The sequence below is a fragment of the Pogona vitticeps genome, chromosome 5 (genome assembly GCF_051106095.1).
Source record: "Pogona vitticeps strain Pit_001003342236 chromosome 5, PviZW2.1, whole genome shotgun sequence".
NCBI lineage: Eukaryota > Metazoa > Chordata > Lepidosauria > Squamata > Agamidae > Pogona > Pogona vitticeps.
The window spans coordinates 139870253-139896462 of record NC_135787.1 but is presented as its reverse complement, the minus strand read 5'-3'; the positions used below and the strand labels follow the sequence as shown (position 1 = coordinate 139896462).

General features: G+C 39.1%; 1 protein-coding gene across 6 annotated transcripts in view; it reads left to right on the top strand.

Moving 5' to 3' along the window:
• Positions 1-26210, top strand: part of SLC38A1 (solute carrier family 38 member 1) — a 68356-nt gene that overhangs the window by 26209 nt on the left and 15937 nt on the right. For 2 of the 6 annotated variants that reach the window (XM_020795515.3, XM_020795516.3), the window contains exons 3-9: positions 1002-1076; positions 5687-5762; positions 7547-7662; positions 15915-15988; positions 17082-17174; positions 19140-19221; positions 21785-21867. In XM_020795515.3, coding sequence (XP_020651174.1) covers positions 1002-1076; positions 5687-5762; positions 7547-7662; positions 15915-15988; positions 17082-17174; positions 19140-19221; positions 21785-21867 — 599 coding nt within the window. The remainder of the gene's footprint in view (positions 1-1001; positions 1077-5686; positions 5763-7546; positions 7663-15914; positions 15989-17081; positions 17175-19139; positions 19222-21784; positions 21868-26210) is intronic. The other 4 variants (XM_020795518.3, XM_078376882.1, XM_020795519.3 and 1 more) reach the window with 2 other exon arrangements.

Sequence of the window (26210 nt, the reverse complement as noted above, 5' to 3'; positions counted from 1 at the left end):
TGCCCCCTCATATTTCTTTCTCTCTTTTTTAATAATAATGATTGTTTTTTATCAAAAAAAATCCCCTTTCCCTGAAGGCATAAGGACATCTTTGCCAGATTTTGGCCACCTGAGCTGTTTTAGTCAGAGTATACATCACTTCTGTTTTTGAAAAAGACCTTGTGGCCTAGACCAGCTCAAACATAGCCAAAAACATGCTGAAATTGTTTCCTATGATCATTGAAGATTGGGAGGGTTTTTTCAGAACCTTTTTTAAAAGAAAAAATAGGGTTGGGGTGGGAAAAAGCACATTTGGACCTTTGAAGAGGTGCCCCCAGCTCAGAATACTGCCTACCATTGACTAAACACCAAATTATGGTTAATCATATATAGGGTTTCTTGTTCAGGTAGCATGTGGTCCATGCAGGAAGAGGCCCCACTCCAAAATGGCCTCATGAGGTGCTTCTCCCATTGCTTGGACCATGAACTATTGGTGGTTTCTTGAACAAGCCGACTTCATAAAGGACCATTTGGAAGTGGCTTGCTTCAACAAACCGTAGTCAATATTAACCACTGCTTGACTTGAGAAGTTAGTGTGAAACAAAAATGGAAGTGGAAGCTTCTGAAATCTTTTGTATTACTGTGCTGAAGACAAGTGTAGTGTCATTGATCTGCACAATACTAAACTATAGGTTAACCATATGTACAGATATGGTCAGTGTCATTCTTATGATCAGAGCCTGAAGACATTACTGGGCAATGACTCCCAGAATTTCCAAGCTCTGGGTGTGATTTTAGAGATCTCAAAAGCTCAAAACTGCAGTTATCAAAATGACATTTGTATTGCATATAAACTAAGAAAAGATTTGAAATGGGGTATCTTCTTTCTTTTTGGTCTTATTGCATATATAGAACAATCAGCTTTTGTGCTGAGCAGAAATCTTCTGATGATGATTTACATGGAGATAGCTGTAACTTCAGGCAGGTTCATTTCTGCACCAAACTACATTTTTCTATTGCAGCAGAACTACCTTCAAGCAAGTGTATGCAAGTCTGAATGTAAAGTCGTATGTTGCAAAGAATGTTCCTTCAGACAGGTATATGCTTCTCTGCTGTTTGACAGCATGTTCCACCGTCTCCTGTTCTAAAGCATTATTACTCACAGTCCATATACATGATCAGGAGGAGAATGTCATAGCAACCCTTCTGGGACTGTCCATTTTCAGAATGCAGGTGCAGATTTGAACACTGCCTTGGCAAAACAAAAAAAATCCTGCCTTAAAGAAACAAGTTCATCCAGAAGTACTATAACTATATTGTATATAAGCACTTAAAAGAAGCTCACTTCTGCTTATGTTCTTAAATAGTATTTTCCCAGGAGGTTTGATGCTATTTATTGCATTTGAGGTGAGCAAACTAAAAATGAAATAGGTCAATTCCTTCTCCGGTTCATTCCGAGTCAAAATAAAAAATCTGTTTCCAATGAAAACTCCTACCTTTTCTTCATACTTCGAGATTTGAATGGCTATTGGCCTAAAGGGTCAGTAGTATATGTTTGTTTTATTTATTGTGAAAAAAGTTATTTTTTACTGTCAAAAGGCCCACAAAATACTTTGGTGCCTCGCAGAACAAGGAGTATAACTTTGTATTTCCTTGGTCTGTTTCATTGTTACAAAATTCATGATTTATTTATTTGTTTTTATTCACTATGATAAGCTGGCTACTATAAATCTGAGTCAGAATTGTGTCAATAGATAAAGAATTTGAGTGCAATTAATTTGCTGATTGTTTTTTTAAAGGGAAAATGCAAAAGTAGACATTAAATATCTTCCAATTTATGAAATATTATTGCTTGACCTCTGTATTTAGAAATATATCCTGTTGGATTCAAAGTAATTTGATGAAGCAGAAAGGCACTTCTGCTTATATGGGGACCCCCCCCAAATCCCTTACAATTTCTGCATCCTACTGCAGTACCCCATCCCACTTAGAATTCTCAGTTTTTGAAGGGTTCCAGGGACTGTGCTGAGGACCCCTGTTAGCCAACCAGAATTCCACTAGTTTTGTTCTGGATCCAACCCATTTTTTTCCATTTTAAAAAATTATTTCATGCTTTTTCTACCTACATTTTCATGTCCCTAATCCAGCTAAAGTTACTTGTAAATGAGATTGCAGTCCTGTGTATACTAACATAAAATAAGGATACATAATGAAACCTCCTTCTGAGTAAATATGCTATGGGTTGCCTTATTGTTGTAGAGTCCTAAACAGTGCAAATCATAAGAGAACTGAAAGAACTAAACTTGACTAATTTTAGTCCCTATGTTTGTTATGGAACATCCAAACTTCTAAGATAATCTCACATCCCAACTGATTTCAACAAGAATTATTTCCAAGTAAGCTGGCTGGAAAGTTCAATGATTTAATTATCTGGGTGTGGATCCAGAGGTTGGGAGTTTGAATCCCCCACTGTGTCTCAGAAGAAGGCCAGCTTGTGCAGCCTTGGGCAAGCTGCACAGATCCAGGCCATCCTCAGACAAAGAGAATGGTAAAACACATCTGAATACTATATGCTTAGAAAACACTGGGAAGGTTTGCCATAAGCCAGAACTGATTTGATGGCACACAACTATTCTTAAATATGTACAGAGTCATGACCTTAAGCAAATTTAAAAGTCCCTTTGCCTTCAAGGGAAATGTGACCTGGGGTTAAATTTCTCCCACTGAAATAAGCAAAACAGCAAAACTTTACTGCAAAAGTAAGCCCATTTAATTGACTACGGCTACAGAACCTGAAATCTTCCAGATGGTGATTTCCAGTTACTGTCAGCCATAGTCATCCAGGGCAGTGGTGAGGTATGACGAAAATAATTGTTCATCAGCTTCCTGAAGACTGAAGGATCCCAATCCTTGCTAGATGAAATTGAATTTCTAAGACATTTTGTGTACTCCACAATTCTGCTGATGCAGAAAGGCTTTGGTCTGCCAGATAGTGCTGGATTTCATTTCTTGACACTTCCCTATTGGTGGGTATGGGTGTGTTGTTGTTGTTTTAACTTTTCTGCCTTTTTCTTCTTAAATTGTAAGCATGCAATGTCTGTTCTATGTTTTTGCATGTTATACAGTGCCTAGATTTTGAGGCATTTATAAATAATGATGATGTGCAGATATTGTTATAAATAGGAATGTGCTACAACCATTTGTATGTTTTGGTGTTTTGTGTAGATTTAAATTAAAAAATCTAACTCCTGTAGTCTCCTAGATAACTGGAGAACTGCATTCATTCTCATTTGCTTATATGCAAATGATATCAAATGAACCTGTGAGATTTCTATAGGGTAAAGATCGTTGTTTCAGTCATTTGGCAAAGCAACTCATGGTTTCTTCAATGTAGTGGGATAACAGAGAATTAGAGATTGTTTTCTTGATATGCCTTCGGTATATGGCATGATCCCTCACTACTGGAAGTCTGCAATGGATTGTAAATAAAGATGGGGGTATTTGTATACGAATACCCCCATCAGGTGGACATAACAAGGGTCCAGCCCTCTGGGGCCGGACCGTTCACTCACCTTCCTCTGTTGCCAGAGCTCCCTTCCTATCGCTCCTGAGCTCGCGGTCCGCAAACCACTCCTGGCAGGAAGCAAGAGGACGAGCCTCACTGCAAGGTCAAAGAATGGCTCATAGACGGTGAGCTCCAGAGTGATAGGAAGGGTGCGGGAGCTCATAGCAACAGCAGAAGGTAAGTGGACGCTCTGGCCCCAGGGAGCTGGACCTTCACTATGTCCACCTGTCCACCTCTAATTGTAAAGCCTTTTTTGTTGTTTAACATTCTGGAATCTATAAACTTAAAAGGAGGATAAGAATTTTAGGAATGTCATGTGATCTCAGTATCACTAGTCTTCTAATTATACTGTTGATTAAGGAGTATTTTCCAATAAGGATGTGCCATTCCATTTTTTTTCAATCAAGCCCCCAGAATCCTCCTTCCCAGGCAGAATTCTCGGGGTTCCAATCTTGCTACCCTTTAGACTATATATAGAGGGTGCCTTCCAAAGAACTACAATAGCCAGGAAGCATAATGGCAGCTTCCTTTTTTGCATATTTTACAAGAGGAAGTATGATCAGAACTGGGCCATGCAGCCTCAGAGATAGTCCTGATTCAGGTGAGTTAGATGTGTGATTGTGTGGGCTAGACTCCCCAGAAATCTGTCTGGGGAATTCTTGGCAAATTCTGGAAGTTGGAGTCCAAAAAACCAGAATGCACATACCTACTTTCCATACCACACATTAATGCAATAGAATTTGAGCAAGTCATTCCAAAAATCCTATTATGAAAAGGAGAGGGGAAGAGAGAAGGAGAATCAGAGCAGCTGGTGACATTATAGTAACTTCCACATCCTTTTTTTAGAAAAGCATAAAGAGGGCTTCTACCCATAGGCAGTTTCAATCTAAATGTTTGTAGAAGGGCAACCATAAGAGCTAAGGGAAGGGAACAACATGTGCTACATGTTCACGTTTAGGCAGAGATGGCAAACATTACTTTTTCAGATTTGAATCACTAGAATACTCAAGCCATCTACAGCCGTATTCAATCACAGCCACTGACCAGGTTATGCTGGAAATAGTGGTCACAAACCGTAACTTTTCTCATCACTGTATTTAGGCTTAGTTTTAGTACTGGGGGTGAGAGATTAAGTCGAAGAGGTTATGGAAGATATGAGTTTCACAGATGCTAACCACACATCTTGAACCCATACATTTCTCCACAGTGAAGATGTATACGTCACCCTTATCAGAATCATGAGGAACAGGAGAGGCATGTTATTTCTGCTGCATCTTACCTCAGAGTTCTGTGTAGCCATCAAATTCAGCAGGAGAATCTGCAAGAAATTCAGCAGTAAATATGAGTTTCTCTTTCCAGGGGGAACCTGTGCTAATCTGGTTTTGCAAAGACAGGCTTAGAGACTAGCTGATTTTATCAGTTCACCAGACATACAGTATCTTTCCCATATTTGATATGAACATAATAAGGATTGTTCTGTTATAGGGTTTCTTTGATACACAGCAGTATGACCTCAGTCCCCCTTTTCATGCATACAGCTGAACTCAAGGAAATGGAGACAAATGTTCTGTGAATGTATGAGAAGAATGACTGAAAACGATTTCTGTGTTTTGTGAAATGTTTTTCCCTATTTTGTCTTTGCTACTGATTTATTTCAGTGGGTGACCCCTTATTATAGGAGTTGAGGCATATGAGCTCTTTTTATATGAGGCCAAGTATTATGGGTAAGGCAAAAAAAAACTGCACATATTTTCTAACACAGCTCAGAAATTACTTGGGGAGAACTTTTCCCTTTTACAAAATGGCCAGATGGGAGCAATTCTTTTACAGCAGGATACTGAAAAGCTAATTATGGCCCTATATGTATTTTCCAGACTTTACCCATTCATTTCAGTCACACTGTGTCTGTTTATCTCTTTTCCTGTGTTCTAGATCATGTGTATCTCCATTATTTGTTTACTTGTGCCCTGCCTTCTTATGCAACAGTATTCAGGGTAGGTTAATTAAAACAATACAAACTGACCCTGAAATGACATCAGACTTAGAAACAGTTACAGATCATAAAGAGCACTAATGGGTATTCCTGCTGTGTATGATTGTCCATTTAAAGAAAAAAAATCATTTTGTGTTATTTCCTTTCAGCAAGTTTATTGCAGATCGTGAGAGCAGAAGAAGCCTAACCAATAGCCATTTGGAAAAGAAGAAATGTGATGAATATGTAAGTTCTTCTCCTTGCTCTGCAGAAATATTCACTCCAATTAAGTACAGTGTGAGAGCTGTTGTGACACACAGGCAGAGAAGCATTATGGGATTCACTTTGGTTTGTATTTTCAGTGTCAGTGTGCTTAGAATACTACATTCTCTCAGTGTTGTTGAAGGTAATGTATAGTATTCTGCACCTTTCACTGCTACTCATGTTTTTCCTCAAAGAAAACCCACTAGGCAGTTCACTCCTATTCCTCCCAACTCACTCTGTATCTGAATAAAAGGCATACAGATTGGGACCAATCCTCTTCATATCCTTTAAGAGATATTGTTGGAAAACAGAACAAAATTCAAAATGATCTGGATCAACTTGAGCACTGGGCTGAAAATAACAGAACGAAATTCAGCAGGGATAAGTGCAAAGTACTGCGCTAGGCAAAACAACCAAACACACAGTTACAAGATGGCCAGTTGCAAGATACTTGGCTCAGGAATACTACACCCAAGAAGGATCTTGGAATTGTCATAGAGCACAAGCTAAATATGAGTCAGATATGAGTGTGATGTGGCTACAAAAAAAGACAAATGCAATTTTAGATTACATTAACAGAAGTATAGTCTCCAAATCCCATGAAGTACTGGTTCCCCTCTGTTTGGCACTGGTTAGGCCTCATCTTGAGTACTGTGTCCAGTTCTGGGCACTGCACTTCAAGAAGGACACTGACAAATTGTAACAAGTTCAGAGGAGGGTGACAAGGATGATTAGGGGCTGCCCTATGAGGAAAGACGGGAAGAACTGGGCATGTTTGGCATTGAGAAAAGAAGATTGAGAGGAGATCTGATAGCACTTATCAAATACTTGAAAGGCTGTCATACAGAAAAGGGCAGGATCCATTCTTGATCATTTCAGGGTACAGGACATGCAACAGTGGGCTCATACAAGAGAAATTCAGACAGCCACCTGGCAGATATCCTTTGATCTGTATTCCTGCATTGAGCAGGAGGTTGGGTTTGATGGCTTTATAGGGCCCTTCCAATGTCATTATTCTGTGATTCTGACTTGCACCATCCCTGGGTTCATGACATGAGCTGTGCATTTGCAGATGCAAATGTTTTTAAAAAATCCAAAACATTACAAGTGGGGCAGGGAGCAAACAGGCCCTACAAATCAAGGAATGTAGTAAGCCAGCTGTGTGACCTATTCACTCAAAGTTGATACAACCATCAACTTTGTGCAGTCACATCATGCTCAATTCTAGTAGTATGATGATATTAATATAGAGTACTAAATGAAGTTGAGTGAATAAAAATAAAAGAATATTGCAGTATTTATGTATTTATTTAAAATATTTATTTTAAGGATTGCTGGATAGCTCAGTGGTTTAGGTATCTGGCTGCAGAACAAGAGGTTGGGAGTTTGATTCTTCATTGCCTCCTTGACTGGTATTGAAAACCACTAGTGTCTCTTCCAGCTCTGCAGCTCTAAGACTGTTATTATCTAAAGTTATTATTTACTATATATGCCACTTTTCTCCTAAGGGATCCAAGGCAGCTAACAGTATTCAAGAAATGTTAAAAACTAAAAATAATAAATCATCACCTTTTCAACATTGTGTCTGAAGAATAATACTGGGATCTCAAAAGTTTGGGCAGATAATTTGTGCCCTTTTGTTTGGCCTGATAAATGTATTCCTATGCCATGGATTTTGGAATTTGTCTTATGGTGCTTTCCTCTATCCTTGAGTAATGGAGCAATGATTCTTTTCCTTTTTCTCTCTTTCAATTAAACTTTTACAGATTCCAGGCACAACGTCTCTGGGCATGTCTGTCTTCAACCTTAGCAATGCCATCATGGGTAGCGGAATTTTGGGCCTTGCCTTTGCACTGGCTAACACAGGAATTCTTCTTTTTTTGTAAGTCATCTATATGCAAAATGCCTTTGGCACCCTTTTTGCTTTTAATATGGTCATAATTCATTTCACTCAGGTTCAAATATCCATGCCTCGTTTGTGTGGTGTTTTAATACATGGAGTGGACTCGATCTTAATTTAGTGTGACATGTGCATGCAATTTAAGGTAAATTGTTTAATAGTAAAATAGTAAAACATGGTTTCTTTTTTCCCCTAACCTCTGTGGCACTTTCCAGTTCTCCCTCTGTGACAAACCTTCATGCAGACTAATCACATTTAAAATGCCCTTGCTTTTAATAGGTCGGTCTGCAGCCAAAAAGTAAGAGTCCAAGTGGTTTTAAGAATGAAACATTTAAGATGTTCTTTATTATAACATAACAACTGGTAAAACCAAACAGAGGTCAACTAAAGTTGACACTAAGTTACAAATTAGCTCTCCAACATTCAGCCTCCCTCTCCTTGATACAAAATAACTCGCTCAAGTTACAGTCCACTCTTAAAATCCAACCTCCCTCATCAAAATACAATTTAATTATCTTGTTTTCTCCAGCTTTTCATCACTCCACCTCCTGCAGGCTCTCCTGGATTGGCTCCCCTTCTGCATTCTTCCAACCAATCACCTTTTTCCCCCCTGCTGTTACTAGGTACAACTGGTTAGGGTTCCGTTATACCTTCTAACTCACAAAACTCACCTTTCATTGGACTTTAGTCTGAGAAACCAGATTCTTATGCATGGAATACTAGGCAATGTGGTCTGGTCTGTAGCACTTCTTCCCAGATTTCTAATCATAGATAGAACATCATAGATTGCAACACATCTCAGTTTTAAGATTTTATCTTTTCTTTCTCTGCTGGAGATGTTGGATTATTATTATTATAAATGGCATGGTAAGAAGGGTAATTAGCACAGATGGCTACTAAGAAATGTTTAGATCTAGAAGTATAAATGCAGTATTTAATGACAGTTTTTGGGTCTTGTACCTCTGTCACCTACAGTTAGAAAACCAGATTCTAATGATAATATATTGAATCTCAGCATTCAAAATGAGGGGAATCCAGAGGGGCAAGTCCAGGATGATTGCTTAGTTCTGATATGTCACCAGACAGATCAGTGTGTTTACGTTTCTTGTTTGTTCCAAAACAGTGTACCCTATGACATTCGTTGAATCATGGAGTAGGATATAGATGTACACATTTATGCTGTGAACAAAATTAATTTATATTTTATCTTGGAAGCAGCAAGCAGTGGATATGGTAGATTAGACATACCTGCAAATGTTATTTTTAGAAACTGGCTGAACTGATTTCTTATACAATTTATAAAGGGATTTTGCAATCTAATCACTTTCACTACCTACTGGTGGATCATAATGTGCTCTCAAGTCAATTTTGACCATTTTCATGGTTTTCCAGGTAAGGAGTACTCAGAAGTGGTTTACCAGTCCCTTCTTCTGGGGGTGCCTTGGGACTGTACAACTTGCCCAAGACCAAAAAGACTATCTCGTCTCTTGGGAGGCACATTGGGGAATTGAATTCTCAACCTCTGGCTCTGCAGCCAGATACGTAAACCATTGAGCTATCCAGCCAGTTACATACTTTAGGTAATCTGGCTGTGGAGCTAGAGGTTTGGAATATGATTCTCCACTGTGCCTCCTTCCGAGTCAGCCTGTTTGGCTTTGGGCAAGCCGCACAATCCCAGGGTGCCCCAGAAGAAGAGAAAGGCAAACCATTTCTGAGTATTTTCTACTGAGAAAGCTTTGAAAGGGGGTTACCATAAGTCAGAATTGACTTTGTGAGTCATTATTGTCATAGATATGCAGATGATACCAATCTGATGGCTGAAAGTGAAGAGAATTAAAGAACATTTTAATGAAGGTGAAAGAGGAGAGTGCAAAAATGGTCTGAAGCTCAACAACAACAAAAAACTCAGATCATGGCCACTGGTCTCATCACCTCCTGACAAATAGAAGGGGAAGATATGGAGGCAGTGAAAGATTTTACTTTCCTGGGCTCCATGATCACTGCACATGGTGACAGCAGCCATGAAATTAAAAGATCCCTACTTCTTGGGAGAAAAGTGATGAAAACCTAGACAGCATTTTATAAAGCAGAGACATCACCTTGCCGACAGAGGTCCGCATAATCAAAGCTATGGTTTTTCCAGTAGTGATGTATGGAAGTGAGAGCTGGACCATAAAGAAGGCTGACCGCCAAAGAATTGATGCTTTTGAATTGTGGTGCTGGAGGAGGCTCTTGAGAGTCCCCTGGACTGCAAAGAGAACAAACCTATCCATTCTGAAGCAAATCAAACCTGAGTGCTCACTGGAAGGACAGATCCTGAAGCTGAGGCTCCAATACTTTGGCCATCTCATGAGAAGATAAGACTCCCTGGAAAAGACCCTGATGTTGAGAAAGTGTGAAGGCAGGAGGAGAAGGGTCACGACAGAGGACGAGATGGTTAGACAGTGTTACCGAAGCTACCATAATACATAATGTGACTGAAGCGACCAACATGAATTTGACCCAATTCTAGGAGGCAGTGGAAGACAGGAGGGCCTGGCGTTCTCTGGTCCATGGGATCCCGAAAAGTCAGACACAACTTAACAACTAAACAACAATTGTCATAGACTCATGGAGTTGGAAGGGGCCCATAAAGCCATCGAGTCCAACCCCCTGTTCAATGCAGGAATACAAATCAAAGCATATCTGCCAGGTGGCTATTTGAATTTCTCTTGAATGCCTCCAGTATTGTAGCACTCACCACCTCCTGAGGTAATTGGTTCCATTGCCACACTGCTCCAACAGTTAAGAAGTTTTTCCTGATATTCAACCAAAATCCAGCTTGCAGTAACTTCAGCCCCTTGTTATGTGTCCTGCACTCTGGGATGATCCAGAACAGGTCCTGCCCCTCCTTTGCATGACAACCTTTCAAGTATTTGAAAAGTGCTATCATATCTCCCCTCAGTCTTATTATTATTACTTGTGTATATTGCATGGTAACATAACTCATCCCCTAATGTTTACAATTTCATTATCACTGATGCCTGTTCCTGGCATTTTGGACCCCACCCATAATTACCACTGAGCATTGACCACTAGCTGCCTCTGCCTTGAGTATGGATCTCCCCACCCTCTGCATAATAACCTCCCTCTGCTTGGTCCAGAAACACCCCTGGCATCAGCATGTCCTTGCTCTGCATTTAATAATCCCTGTTTAGATCAGACATCTTCATCTTCACTTGTTATGTGTTAGCAGTGATGTAAAAATCAATCCTGAAAGGTTTTAATGGCCCAGGGAACATTTAAGGATGAACTGCTAAAGGTGTTAAAACACATATTATTTCAGTCCTACTGAAATGGCGTGGACTGAAAAAGAACATTGCAATGACTTCACTGTCTAAAAAAGCCCTATGTGAAGCAGAGTTCTTTGGCTTCCCATGAAAAGAGGCCTCTTGTAAACTTAACAGAGTTTATGGCTTTAAAAAAAAGGACTTGTGCAACTCCCCTGAAATGCATAAAAATAGATAAAAACCCAGACAGTGACATCTCATAATTTTAGGTGAATTAATTTTTTTTAAAGTAGTTTCAGTGAACATGCAGAGAGAAATATATTGCAGCTACAGTCTAAGGAATACTTTCCTGAGAAGAAGTCTTATTAAATTAGGCAGGGCAAACATTCATAGGATGATATTGCATGGGCCAAGATGGGAGAAATTATCCTGCAGACGCCCTGTTGATGAGGATGATAGTTCTGCAGTAACGTTCTTGCAGATTGCCATTTATTTCAGTGATAATTGTGCAGAAGAACATATCCTGTGAAATCCAACCCCTAGCTATTACAATTTTAAAACATTAAAAAAGTGGTTAATTGGAGGCTTTCCAGCAGATAGGTTAGATTGTGCTGCTACAGATTTATTATTTTATTTATCATCTATCTAAGTAATTTAGGTGTTACACTGGAACAACAACATGTTTTGTAATTGAGAATAACTCACAAAACCTGCATGTACTGTACATTGACATATTTCTATACTATAGCTAAAATGTTTTGCTTCTTGAGGCAAGTTGTGATTGCATTGTTTTGATATTATAGTGACTGAAACCCTGTGGGTATAACTGTGCCTGTGGAATGCTTGTACCATTAGCAGGGGATGATTTTTGGTACTCAAATACTTCATCCTTTTGTCCTGTGGCTCCCATGAGGAGAGCTTAATTTTCAAACACCACTCTGCTGATGACATCAGCCTCCTGCAAGCATAGTTACGCCAACAGGATTTAAGCCACTCTGTATCATAGGATCTCTCTAAGTGATGAAATGGAGGCGGGGGACAAAGACTCTTGTAAAGTAGCCTTCAAACAGATGGCCTCTAGGTGATGACAGGTTTCATCATCCTCAGCTATGGGAGCTGTAGATACATATATCTGAGGATATCAGGTTGGGACTAAAGAAGGATTGGGGGTAAGGAAATCAGATGTTAGAGAGACAGTGTGCTGTATTGATAAAGTGTTGCACTAGGACACTCTATACAGTCATGGAAATGGTAAAAGTGCTCCTTAAATTATTCACATGTCTTGAAAATCTTATTAGAGTTGCCACAGGTCAGGTAACAACAACAGTTCTTAAGACAATTGGTGAGATTGCTCTCAGATAACAGTATTTTAGTATAGTGAGCCAAAACAGGTTCCCTACCACTGTTTCTAAAGGTTTTTCCTATGTGTTCCTGTGCTACTGCTCTATAATCTACTGCTACTTTTGTTGGCCAACCATTTGGGGTGGAGTGAGCCAATTCCCATATACACAAAACAACCTGTCTATGAAATAGAATCTTCACTTCCACTGCCCTCTTGTCCCCGTCATAGTGGTGGGCAGAGTGTTAGACCCCCCCCCTCTAATCCCAAAGCTGTTCTTGCAGTCATCAGTCTTCCCCCAAAAAACCCACCTCCAGAAGCAGTGATACAACTTTTAATTAGATTATAAATCCATCTGCTGAAGGGCTTTATGTAGGAAAAATACAATTTTTTCAAAACCAGGTATGGCCTTCTAGCCACTTCCCAGGTTTGTTCTTCGTGTTTGGAGATATTTTTCTTGGTCCATGTAACTCCAAGAGAGTCCCAAAGAGGCCCCCAGATCGAGCATATTCTCCTTTGTCTTAAAACAGAGCAGCTATCCCGGTCATCAAGATTTTTACAAGTTAAAAAAAAAAACCACTATATGCCATTGTTTTTTTTTCTGTTCTCCTGAAGTCACATCAAAATTTTATGAATGCAGTCTTAAAACTACCCTCCCTGCAGCTTGTTCTGTTCCCTTCTCATTAATACTTGTAATGTCACCAGGCGCTTTTGCACTTTATAGAATGAAAGCAACACTCTTATTATTCTAGCAGTAATGGTGATTCACTTGCTTTGCAAATATTTTAACATCTCCCAGAAACAAGTGAAGAACAATTTTCTGTCTCCAGTAGATCATTGTGGAAAATGCTCAAAGATCAGGACACTGTCTGAGGGGGAGTTTTTTCTGTGCATAGTAGACCAATAAAATAGCATCATCATTTACAAACAGTTTTCCTTTCCATTTGTTGAAGTACACAATAATCAACTGAGAAAAATACTCCATACATCATTACTAGATACCTTTGCCCCCCCCATGCGTTTTGCAGATTTTTTATATTCAACTTTTTAAAGCAGTTTTGGACAAGCATATTTTTGTTAAGCTTGCCTGAATATGTGGAATACAAGAGCTCTTTGGATGCTGCAGAACTTTCTCTGCTTCCTTGTGTGTGTTTTGAATTTGCAGAAAGCCAGTACTGTTCATGTCTTCATACCACTCCATGGGATGGTGCTAGCTGTAGCCTGTCTGTCTCTACCACAAGCCATACAACAAAGAGCCTTTTCATGCTGCTTTATTGGAAGCCACAGAGGGAAGAAAAAAAAAACAGTTTACACACAGTAACCTGTGAGAGCTTGTGAGGGCAAGAAAGGACAGCAGATTAGAAGATCATAACTGTTCCTTTCTACTCTTGCAAGACCATCTTGCAAGGCCACTGGGAGCTTCACGTCAGAAGCTTTGCTACTATTTTTGCAGAAAATATTGTTTAGAGGTCTTGAATAAGCTTCTGTGACTAAGGCGTAGCCACTGAGGGTTTCTTCTTAACTAAGTCTCTGTGCAAAGCCACCAGTAGCTTGAATAGAAGCACATTTAGTAGCGGTTCTTTCTATCTTATTTACAGAACTGCTGGACCACGAGTTCATGAAATGCAAAATTTTGGGGTTTAGCCAGCATCACGGGCATCACAGCCTGCATTTTCTTATGGAAAACTCATTGCAACTTGGGGCTATATTCAGCATATGACATCCAGCAAAATCCATCGTAAATGTAACCTGCTCTGGAGAACTAAAAAACCCTCAGCAACATTTTATTTTATGGGACAAGAAATTCCTTCTGTGAGTGTCAAAGTGGATTTAAACAAATTTTTGTATTAAAAATACCCTATCATAAACAGATCTTCTTTTTAGTGCTGATATCAATAATTTTTTCAATAATATGAAAATTTAGCCAATCCCATGTGTTTCTGGACTTGGTGATAGGCTTAGGAGTTTGTCAGGATACAAATACACTATTTTGATTGGAATTTGGGACTCTTTTTTCTTTATCTTGTCCTTAAAGAACTTCTGGTATGTACAACACTAATGGAATTCTCCAGTTCAGAATGGGACTGAGACAGGGTCAGAGATTAAATCTCTTCCTGCTCTGTATTGAGCTCGATCTTTACTGCTTTTTTCAAAATGTAAAATGTAACATCATATTACAGTATTATAATCATATCTGGTTTTGCATCCTATATAAAGGTTTCTTATAAGTGATCCTTCTCAAAGGCTATCTGCAGAGGAGAGCCTCCCACAAATAAAACATTCTTCCTTCACTGAATCTTTGGTGAATATAACAGTTCTGACCTTATTGTGTGTCACTAAGCTTTCTCACATTATGTATTGTTGTTGTTGTTTAGTCGTTAAGTCGTGTCCGACTCTTCATGACCCCATGGACCAGAGCACACCAGGCCCTCCTGTCTTCCACTGCCTCCTGGAGTTGGGTCAAATTCATGTTGGTAGCTTCAGTCACATTATGTATTAAAACACCACAAAGTTGGCTCTTCAAATCAACTTTCTTTTATGGTTCACTGCAAACAAAGTTAGGCCAAAACATTTAATGTGCGTAATTCTGTTTGCATAACTTGTCATTGGAATTAAGAAGGGGAAGATCTTCACTTCCTCTGTAACCCTTTGTGCACCCTGAAAACCTGCACTGGAGAAGTGGGATACTCTCCAGAGTTGAACTACAGGTGGTGTAGCAAGCTATGCAGTGTGGGGAAGGGAACACAGTTTAGCTGCACTAGTTAGTGGTCAGGTGATGTTGGATATTACTATAACCAAAAGAGTTGAAGGGGTGTTGGACATTGCAATTTTTTTGCATATTTACCTACATAAAACCATGCTGCACACAGGAGGAGATTGTTCTGAGCTGCAATGTGCTGTTGGTTGGAGCAGACATGGAGGGAGTTTTCCATCTGAGTTGTTCTGAGTCAATTTGTGTAGAGTTGACTTTTCCCCCCATCCTGCATAATTATTGTATTCCTGCAGCAGTTAGAACTACAATGAAATACAATGATAAAATACTAATTTCAGTTGCAGCAAAAACAGTAGATAAATCTGGATACATCTTAGAGGTGGTTGCTTAGAATGATAGAGCTCATCAAATAATTTCTCTTCTTTCTGGTGAAACTGTAGCAAAAGAAGGTTTGATCAAGTGGTAATATTTCAATCAAACATCCAGAGGGGATAGGGTTTGAATTGCCTATTGAGAACTGCCAAATTTATACCACCATATTTAGACATTAAGAGGCTGAAGATGAACTATTTCTCCAAGTTTCTAAAAACCATGTAATAATATTCTAGGACCTAATGACCAGTTTCATTCAGAGGAGTTAGCAGGAGATTTTATGTGGGTTTCGTTAGACCCTTTATTTATTTTGGCAGACTTAAAAATATTGGGTTAGTTACTGTGGTTTTAAATTTTTTTTATTCTGCTTGACTTCTCACTGTGGTATGGAGCAAGGCAAATAGTGTGTAATGTTGATGTGTTGAAAAAAGAAGCTACCTATGATTTTATGTAATATTCCTATTTTTGCTCCAGATTCAGTGCCATATAATACTAAGCTTATGATAATGAGAAGTCTTTGTTTCTTATTTCCTTTTCATAGGATGCTTCTGATTTCAGTGACACTTCTCTCTATTTATTCAATAAATCTCCTCTTAATATGTGCAAAGGAAACAGGTAATTCATAAAAATGCTGTGTTAATTCAGTAGTAATGAAAATGGCAGGCTGGAATGATACATAGGTTAAAATCTCCTCCCCAGTCTGTTTTATAACATGTGGCTGGAGGAGGGAGGTTTTTACAGTGGTGTGATAGATATGTGACTTTAAGTCTATTTCACCAGAGTAGCTGAAGCCAGATTCTGTAGGAGAGCTGTGCAAATTTATGTTTCTGTACTATAATCCCAAGAATTCCCCAAGTAGCATGTCATTGGGAATTCTGAGAGTTGTAGTCCAAAACCACAAATCTTCCCAGTTCTAGTTTATACAGACATATTGAATGATGTTCTGGGTTGTACAAATACATTGAAGAAAGTAGGGCATATCATTGGATTTCTGTAAATTCCAAAATGAATTGGCTTGATTTGGACCCATTTGTATGAGGTCTAGATCAATGCCAAATGACCAAATTCAATCCCAGAGTTTAAAAAAATGTACAAATCCATTTGCATCTGTAGCATAAATTAAATTGGAAAGGTGGTAAAACACTTCAGGCCTTGTTTGTGTGTAAAAAAACCCCACCAAATATTTAAAGTCACCTAGCATGCAAATCCCTGTTTGAATGTTCTTAGTTTTATGTATTCTCAAAGGCTTTGTTGTTAGTTTTGTTACTACTGTCTTTAAGAGCTGCCATGCCTCCAGATTTCACATACATCAATGCAAAAACAAATAACTTACAGCTGTTTGATGCAAGTCTATGGAAGGTTTACAAATCAATTTGGATCTGGGGTGCAAATCAAATTGGCCCCCAATATGTGGATAGTACAGTGATGTTAACATAGTGTGGAGCTAATTATCTCATCCTTGCTTTCCTTTATGTGATTTTAATCATGGGAGGCATGATTACATGGGACATAATGGACTTTGCACTTAAACTCATGAAGCGTATTTTCAAATACAGTAGTTTGACCAAGGCTTATTCTTACACTAAGCTAAATAATTGAATTATAAACAGAGGAGTAGTTACAGGCACAAGATTAATAAATGACTTGATTTTTTTCTGTTCCTTGCCATAGTAGTTTTGCCAATGCCTGTTCAAATTGTTTTCATTAGGCTGTATGGTTTACGAGAAACTTGGTGAGCAAGTCTTTGGCACTCCAGGAAAGATTATTGTTTTTGGATCTACATCTCTTCAGAACACTGGAGGTAAATGAAGGGGGATAAATGTGGATAAAATAAATGATTCCTTTACAACTCTTTAGATTTCAGCATCTCCATGTAACTCAGATACTGCCTTGTGTTAGCTTTAAGGAGTCAGCAGAAGCTTTCTCCTTTCAAAGGTTTTGACCAGAATCTCCAGCATAGTAAGTCACACAAAAGACAGCAGAAATAGGTGCAGAAAATATATTTACATGCTATACAAACTTACATGGTGCTCACAGGAACTTAAACATTCAGCAGTCAGACAAAACTTAACCATGACAGTCAGATAAGAACTGTGGAGAACATATTAGCTAGTCCCTTAATTTATACTTATTATTCAATCAGTAAAATTAGTGCTTTACTTCAGGGTAGCTTATTTCATACAACCATGTCCTACTAGTCATGTAGGCAGTGACTAATTAACTCCACCTGTACTAACAAATTGTTAATTACAACATTTCTTCTTAAAGACCTAACACCTTGGGTTGAACACAAATTATCCCAGCTTTGTAATAAATAAGTGTTTCAAGGCTACGTAAGAACTGCTTTTTGGAATCTTTTCCAAGAAGGGCCTACATTAGACCTCCTATAAGTGAGTGGAGAAACATTCTCCTGGAAACCTCCAGGAGCAGTTATGTGCTTCCTTAAAATAAGGTATATGATCTTATTGTATTGAAAAAGCACTTTTGTGTTTTGTTTTTAAAACAACTGGAAGTAAACATCTGGTCACTTCCACCTTTTTTAAAAAAATGTAAAAATCACATTTTGAGAGATGGCATTTGAACTTCTAGATCTGAAAGTGACATGTATTTTTAGATGCTTGGTTGTTTTGTGTAAGCACAAATGGCAATAAATTGGGCCCTCTACATAGGACATTTTCAAAAGGACGAGCAGCTCAAAATGCATTGAAATGGGATTCAAATTGACATACACACAGATTAAGTCTAGACATAACAGTTCCAGTCCAATAAGGCTTGAACACTCGGTCCTCAACTTTGCTCCCACTGATGTATTAATTGGGAAAATGTGCTCTAAGGACTTCCTACTAACCAGGATTGCAAGATGAAGCTTCATTCTGGCTTGTAATTCTGGGTTACAGTAAGTTCTTAAATCACATTGTTCCAGTTCGAGCATCATGCTGTAATTTTATAAACTAGGAAGTTGTTTTGGCTGCTAGGGTTTATTTATTTATGATTTATTTAAAATAGTTTTGCCCTGCCTTTCTCTTTAAAAAGACCCAAGGGTTGCTCACACCCATTGTTCCTGTTCCAGCAACCCACTTTTTATGGAAGGGATGGGCAAAGTGGGTCCTTCCAGGTATTGTTGGACTTTGTGTCCCAGCATTCCTCACTATGCAAAGAGTAGGGCTCACGGGAGCTGTCAGTCAGCAATACTTGGAGGACTATACCATCCCCGTTCTGTTTTATTGATCAGAAAAGTTACATGTGGATTTGACTGGAGTGTACATTTTTAAAATTGGGAGATAATATTTGGATTGGTTTTGGAGAATTACATTTTGGCTCCAGAAGCTGAGATAGGAATGAGTCCTTTGTCCATACACATTGTCCTCTTTTATGTTTCTTTTTGTGTGCAGACAACTGAATGAATCAGGGGAGTCTCAAATTAACTGTGGTTTTCCATTTTGTTCAAACCTAAAAATAATGTATTGATAGCAGCTTCAGAAAAAAAACACAGAATATTAAAGTACAATTTGAAATTAATTAATATTCTGGGTTTTTCTAAAGCTTGTGGACAAAATGGGGAACTAGTTAATTCAAAACTGCTAGTTAATTCAAAACTCTTGCTTGCAAAAACCTAAATCATAGTTATTAAACTGGAACATGAAGAACTGAACGCTCTCACTTGGCTGGAACCCAAGGATAGTGGAGGAAACTCAAGTACATTGTTGTGTGTTGGCACCATGCTTTATATTAAGTTTTGTTTCTAACAAGACTTTGTTTTCCCTAGCAATGCTGAGCTATCTCTTCATAGTTAAAAATGAACTACCTGCAGCCATAAAGTTCCTTATGGGAGAAGAAGAAACATTTTCGTAAGTTTCATTTGTGGTTTTGTTAACTTGACAGATTTCTTGTGGCTTAAACATGGGCTTATGAAAAGCACTCAGTGTGAGAAGTGTTTGTATCCTGCCTGCCATGCTTACTTTATGCTGCAGTTTGACTGCTTGTGGAATTAATAAATATAACAAAACCAAAAATAATAAGAGCATGACTCAATGAACATTAAGTGATGATATCTTTGTTACTTTAGGTTTTTGTTTTAGAATGAAATAATAAACAAAATATTTCTGTTCAGGTCCTTCAGGTACAACTCTGGCATAAGTTTTTCAAATGTTGGGTCATAACCATAAAATAAACATTTCAGATACACTAGTAGCACAGAAGGCAAATGAAGTAAGAAGATAGAGAAATAAGGATACGCAGAGCTGCACATTGCATGCCTTTGGGATCAGGTGTAGTCATATTCTCTGCTTGTGAAGGAAATTTACACCTATACTGGTACATGTCCAAGCTGCCATGCTGGCAGCATTCTGGGAATTATCCAGAAAAATAACTTTTCAAGGTTCTGATATTATAGCAGGTTTCAATAGGTTGAGTTTTTTTCTGGACACTGATGTCAGTACGTCAGTACAAGCAAATCTGTGGAGTAGGGTGATTGAGGTTGTGACTGCACTGCCTGTATACACTCCCCCCCCTTTTAAATTCTTTGGCCTTTTAAAGGAAGGAAAGAAGGGTTCTTCTATAGCATATGATCACAGGCTAGACATATAGGTGAATAAAAGCTGATGAAATGGACAAAACAGTGTTCACTTGGTGATGATTGATGGTGAATAACTGCCTTTCCAGCTGCCTTTCCAGCACGATTCTTTTACCTATAGTGAGAATATACAGATCTAGCCATGTTGACCATGTCAAGTTCCAAGGTGCAGAAGTATAATTTATAGGTACCTAAGCATCTACAAAGAGCAAAAATTTTTCTAATACGAATTCAATACATGAAAAATTCAAGATCTCAAATCCCACAGATGCCTGAATTCATGTAAGCTCTACACCAGTGGTTCACTGAGATGCATAGAGGCCACACACGGGCCAGGGGATGTTAGCCTAATCAATCTACTCTGTACACTGTGCTCTTCATATTAAATTGATTCTCAGAAACAGGGACACATGTGGTGCCAAACCCAATTCTAAATGTTTTGTTCAGGCTTATGCTAAAAGGAGGATGAGGACAGTGATTTTATTTTTTGCAGAATGCTACTTTTCTGAGGGCTTGACACACGGAAAAGGTACTTGTTGTTTAATGCAAAGCTCTTCTTTGCATTTCCTCAAGCACTGAATTCCTCTCCTCCCATCACTGAGCCATTGAGCCTAATGCAGCACGAGAGGCAATAGACAACAAATCCAGCAGAAGGCTAGTAGGATAGGTGCAATTAATACCTGCTGTATAACATACAGTGTCAATTTAGTAAGTCATGGACTGAGCAGGGGTGCACCATAACCCAGCTCACAAGCCATCTGTGTGTCTACTCTTCTTTGCACAAGATGCTATGGCTATGGGCATCTGGGACCAGAGTAAGTGGGAGATGGAGGAAGCAGTAGGCAGGGAGCCTTTTTATATGCTAGGCTTTACCTGTTTGTGTTTTGCCTCATCTAAACCTGTAATCAGAATACATAGGACTGTTTATTTGTTGTCCATGCTACACCATGAACATTGAATAAGGTTCACTTTTGTTTTCCATCCTGTATTAACAACAGCCCCAGCTCTGCAAAAATAGTATGAGAAGAGCTCACTTGTTTTTCAAACTTTATGTGAAAATGAACAGATTCTTCCTGGGTGAGGTCCTGGATGTTCCTGCCTGTTGCTGAGAGCATGTTTATATTCAGGGCATCATTGCTGATCTTTAGTAGCTCTAGTTTGCAGGCTTAGTCTCCAAAGAAGAAGCAGTTGGGAAGCAGTGTTCTAGTAGACAAGCATTTCTTTTCCCCCATGCTACTTTTTTTTTTGCCAGTAAGTAGATGTCCAGGCATAGAAGAATAAATAGGTCTATCATATCCTTGGCAGCGTGGATATTTCATTCAGTGTATGTAGTATTTCTGTCAGGTGGCTAGATTCAAAAAAAACAGTCTGCAGCACATATTGTCCTGAGCAATCCTTTCCTGTGTTGACATCTTGGGCCATGCCCAATGCCAGCTGGCAGGGTTCATTCTCCACCCCCTGGCATTATCGTAACCAGTTGGGTAATGCTTTTCTTAATGCAAATATGATGTTTGTACACTCTGGAGGCTCAGATTAATTGAAAAACCAATCAAAAGTATTAGCTAAGTCTGGTTTCTTACATACTGTCTAAGAAAGGGATGAGGACCATATGGTGGAATCCCCATTGTTCTTTACTGTTGGTTGATTAGGATTGATAGGAACTGCTGTCTAATGAGATCTGGAGGGCCAGTGTCCTCCACTCCTCATCCATGCCATCCAGAGATTCATTTCTTTTGGGAGTGATTGTTTACAAAGAAAAAAGAAAGAATCTGATGACATAAAAATGTAAGAATCAAGGGCAATAAAGTTATGCTCTCATTTTGAAACATGTTTTACAGGGCCTGGTATGTGGATGGGCGAGTTCTTGTCGTAACTGTGACATTCTGTATAATCCTTCCTTTATGTCTTCTTAAAAATTTAGGTAAGAATATATTCTCAGTGTGAAATACATTTTTGAGACTTAACGTTCAAGTTTGTATGTCTTATTCAAATTCCAAATGCTCAGCTCCTGTTCTTGAACCCGGAATAAACTATGCACAAGGAATACTATAATAAAAAAAAGCCTAAGTTACAATTTGGTTCAGTCTGAATCCATTTGGCTGTCTGCACCTGAGACAAAATAATGTCTTCATTTGACTTGTCTATTTCTGAGCATTGATTACATCCAAAAAAAGATTTGTTCTCTGAGGAAATGTAAATAATGCAGTCTGGGTTTAAAAACAACAGCACAGTACTGCTACATTATATATAAAGAAAGTAAGGCAAGTATTTTTTTTAAATAAGGAAAAACCAATGAGTAGAAAAAGAAGTGAGCAATTGTACATAAACCTCAGACTAGCAAACACGTCAGAAAATGTATAAATCTGTGCTTTCTGAGACATGCTTTGGACATTTCCCTTCCTGGCCTAGAATATTCTCACCTAGCCTTGCTTTCTGCCATTGCTTGTTCTCTATGAGCTCTCAACATTTAGGTATCCAGCATTTAATTACTTCTTGTTGCCAACTCTCCAGATGGCCTTTCTTCCTGGAAAGCCAAACTAGTGCCTTTTCTTCTTAGAGCCTTTTTTCTTGTTCATTCCTTACAGGGTGTTTAATAGGCTTTCTGTATCCAGGGAAAGTTCTCACTGTTCATAGGAAGACAGGTTAAGACTGCAGCAATAAGCTTGTCTTCTGCCATCAGGAAGTATGCAGCTTTTTTCCATGTGAGCTTTTTCCTTAATGAATAGCTCTAGCAATCTCTTAATGCATGGATTTTGACTCAGGATTTTACAATATATAAAATATATATAATACATATTTCATAGCTATTGGTGATCTTCCTGTTTCAACTTAGAGAATGACTTAACATATTTTTCAGATTAATGCAAACATTTGTCTAATGCAAAAACATTTTAAGACATAAGACATAAGACATAAGAAATTTATTTGTCATTGCGCTCACAAGTGGGTGCAACGAAATGAGGTGCTCTTCCCCAAGGTAAAACTGGACAACACTACAAAAAAAAAGTTAAAATATACACAACTTTCACCATCCAAATATAGATACCCCGTTTTCTCTCAGCAATTAAAATCCACCAAAAACCTATGGCCCCACATTTAAACTCAATACTGCACTTGGGTAAAAACTGTTCTTGAATCTGCTTGTCCTTGCTTTCAATACCCTGAATCTCCTTCCTGATGGTAATAGTTTAAAGAGCTGATATCCCGGATGAGAGGAGTCTTTCAGTATGTTAGATATCTTCCTCTTACATCTGTTCTTATACAATTCTTCCAAAGAGGGGAGTGAACAGCCAATGATGTTTTGGGCCGTCTTAATCACCCTTTGAATTGCCTTTTTCTCTGCCACTGTGCAGCTCGTGAACCATACACAGAGACAGTAGGATAATATGCTCTCAATCGAACTCCGATAGAAGGTGATTAACAAACTCTCAGTCAATTGTTGCTTTCTAAGAATCCTTAGAAAATACAACCGTTGTTGTGCCTTCCTGATTAACGCAGCGGTGTTTGCACTCCAAGTCAGGTCATTTGTTATGATAGTCCCAAGAAACTTACATTCAACCACCTGTTCCACACAAACTCCATCTATATACAGTGGCTGAATGTCTGCTCTTTTTTTCCTATAGTCCACTATGAATTCCTTGGTTTTTTGGATGTTAAATAAAAGATTGTTTTTTTTGCACCAGCGGGATAGCTGTAATACCTCGTCCCGATACGCAGACTCATCATCCCCAGAGATAAGTCCTACTAGTGTAGTATCGTCTGCAAATTTGATAATCCTATTACTGGGATGGTTATTGGTGCAATCCGATGAATAAATGGAGAACAGTAGTGGACTAAGGACACAGCCTTGTGGAGTGCCTTTTTAAGCCTTTCCCTGCCCCATGATTTGAACATACAGTGGTGCCTCGCTTAACGGGCGCCCCGTTTAATGACGAAATCACATAGCGATTAACTTTTTGTGATCGCTTTGCAATGTTCCCTATGGGGAAAAATCGCTTTGCGATGATTGGTACCCTGTTTCGCTTACCGATCATCACAAAGCGATGATTTTTTAACAGCTGATTGGCGGTTCCAAAATGGCCGTCAGGTTAAAAAAATGGCCGCCCGCTGTTTTCTGGGACGGATTCCTTGCTTACCGGGCAGCGAAAATGGCCGCCGAATTGAGGATTTTTGCTAAAAGGTGAGTCTGAAGCCGATAGGAACGGCATTGAAGGGGTTTCAATGCATTCCTATGGTCTTTTTAATATCGCATAGCGACAAAATCGCTTTGCAGCAATTTTTGCTGCACCGATTATCGCCGCTATGCGAGGCACCACTGTAAATGCAATTATTTGATGTTTGCAGTGGTGGTGTAGGCCATGCCATACATACAGCACTGAACTTGAAGATTAGAGTTGCCACTTTCATTGTTGTTTATTAAGGAACCAAATCGAGTTCCTTAAATTTGTTCTTCACTTCCACTCTGTATTCATAAGGGATTTGGTTTAAATTATACCTGACTAGCCCAGTGGTTTTTCCTGCTTTCTTCAGTTTAAGCTTGAATTTTGCTATAAGAAGCTGATGATCAGAGCCACAATCAGCTCCAGGTCTTGTTTTTGCTGACTGTGTAGAGCTTCTCCATCTTTGGCTGCAGAGAACATAATTTGATTTCGGTATTGCCCATCTGGTGATGTCTATGTGTAGAGTCGCCTCTTGTGTTGTTGGAAAAGAGTGTTTGTGATGACCAGCTTGTTCTTTGACAGAACTCTATTAGCCTTTGCCCTTCTTCGTTTTGAACTCCAAGGCCAAACTTACCTGTTGTTCCTTTTATCTCTTGACTCCCTACTTTAGCATTCCAGATCCATATAATGAGAAGAATATCTTTCTTTGGTGTCAGTTCTAGAGGGTGTTGTAGGTGTTCATAGAATTGGCCAATTTCAGCCTCTTCAGCATCGGTGGTTGATGCATAAACTTAGATGACTGTGAAGTTGAGAGGTCTGCCTTGGATTCATATTGAAATTAGTCTATCATTTTTTAGATTGTATCCCAATACAGCTTTTCCCACTCTTTTGTTGACTATAAGGGCTACTCCATTTCTTCTATGGGATTCTTGCCCACAATAGAGTAGATATGATAATTGTCTGAATTGAATTCGCCCATTCCCATCCATTTTAGTTCACTGACACCCAGGATGTCAATGTTTATTCTTGCCATCTCCTGTTTGACCACATCCAGCTTCCCAAGGTTCATAGATCTTACATTCCAGGTTCCTATGCAGTATTTTTCTTTGCAGCATCGGACTTTCCTTTCACTTCCAGGCGCATCTGCAGCTGAGCATCCTTCGGCTTTGGCCCAACCACTTCATTAGCTTTGGAGCTACTTGTACTTGTCCTCCACTCTTGCTCAGTTAGACGCCTTCTGACCTGAGGGGCTCATCTTCCAGCGTCATATCTTTTAGCCATTTGTTTCTGTTCATGGGGTTTTCTTGGCAAAGATACTGGAGTGGCTTGCCAGTTCCTGCTCCAGGTGGATCGGGTTTAGTCAGAACTCTGCACTATGACCTGTCCATCTTAGGTGTCCCTGTTCGGCATAGCCCATAGCTTCTCTGAATTACTCAAGCCCCTTTGCCACAACAAAGCAGCAGTCTGTGAAGGGGAGAGTTGCCACTTACTCCTTGCCAAAAAAAGGGACGGAATCACACACAAAATAGGAAAAATGAAGTGCAGATATGTACATATTGGCTAAATTCTAATATTAAGTCACAGCTAGAGTAGGCCCATTGAATTCAGTGGGGATTTGATGAGGTGACTCTTCTGTAAATGCCATTGATTCAGTGGTTCTACTCTAGTTGTGACTTACTACTGGATTTCAACCACTATGTATGTATACATGACATACATTTAAAATTTGCAAATGCTAACTTAGATGCAAATGTAGAAACAATATAATTTAAACAGAAATGCACAAAGATTGGTTGCTTTTCAGACTGCTTTTCTCACAGCCTCCTAGCCAGTATGGCCAGCAACTTGCTAAGTGGGGGAATTCTAGGAACTGCAGATTAAAATGTAACCTTTTCAGTCTCTAGAACAGTGATTCCTAATCTTGGGTTCCCAGCTGTGTTGGCCAGGATTTCTGGGAGTTGCAGTCCAAGAGCATCTGGGGACCCAAGCCATTGCTCTAAAAGAATGGTATGTCATTCATGGGATGAGTGGCCTGTGTGCTTTCTCTCTCTGCTGTTCAGGTGCAAACTATCGAAGAACAACCTCAAGACCTCTGCTCTTTTTT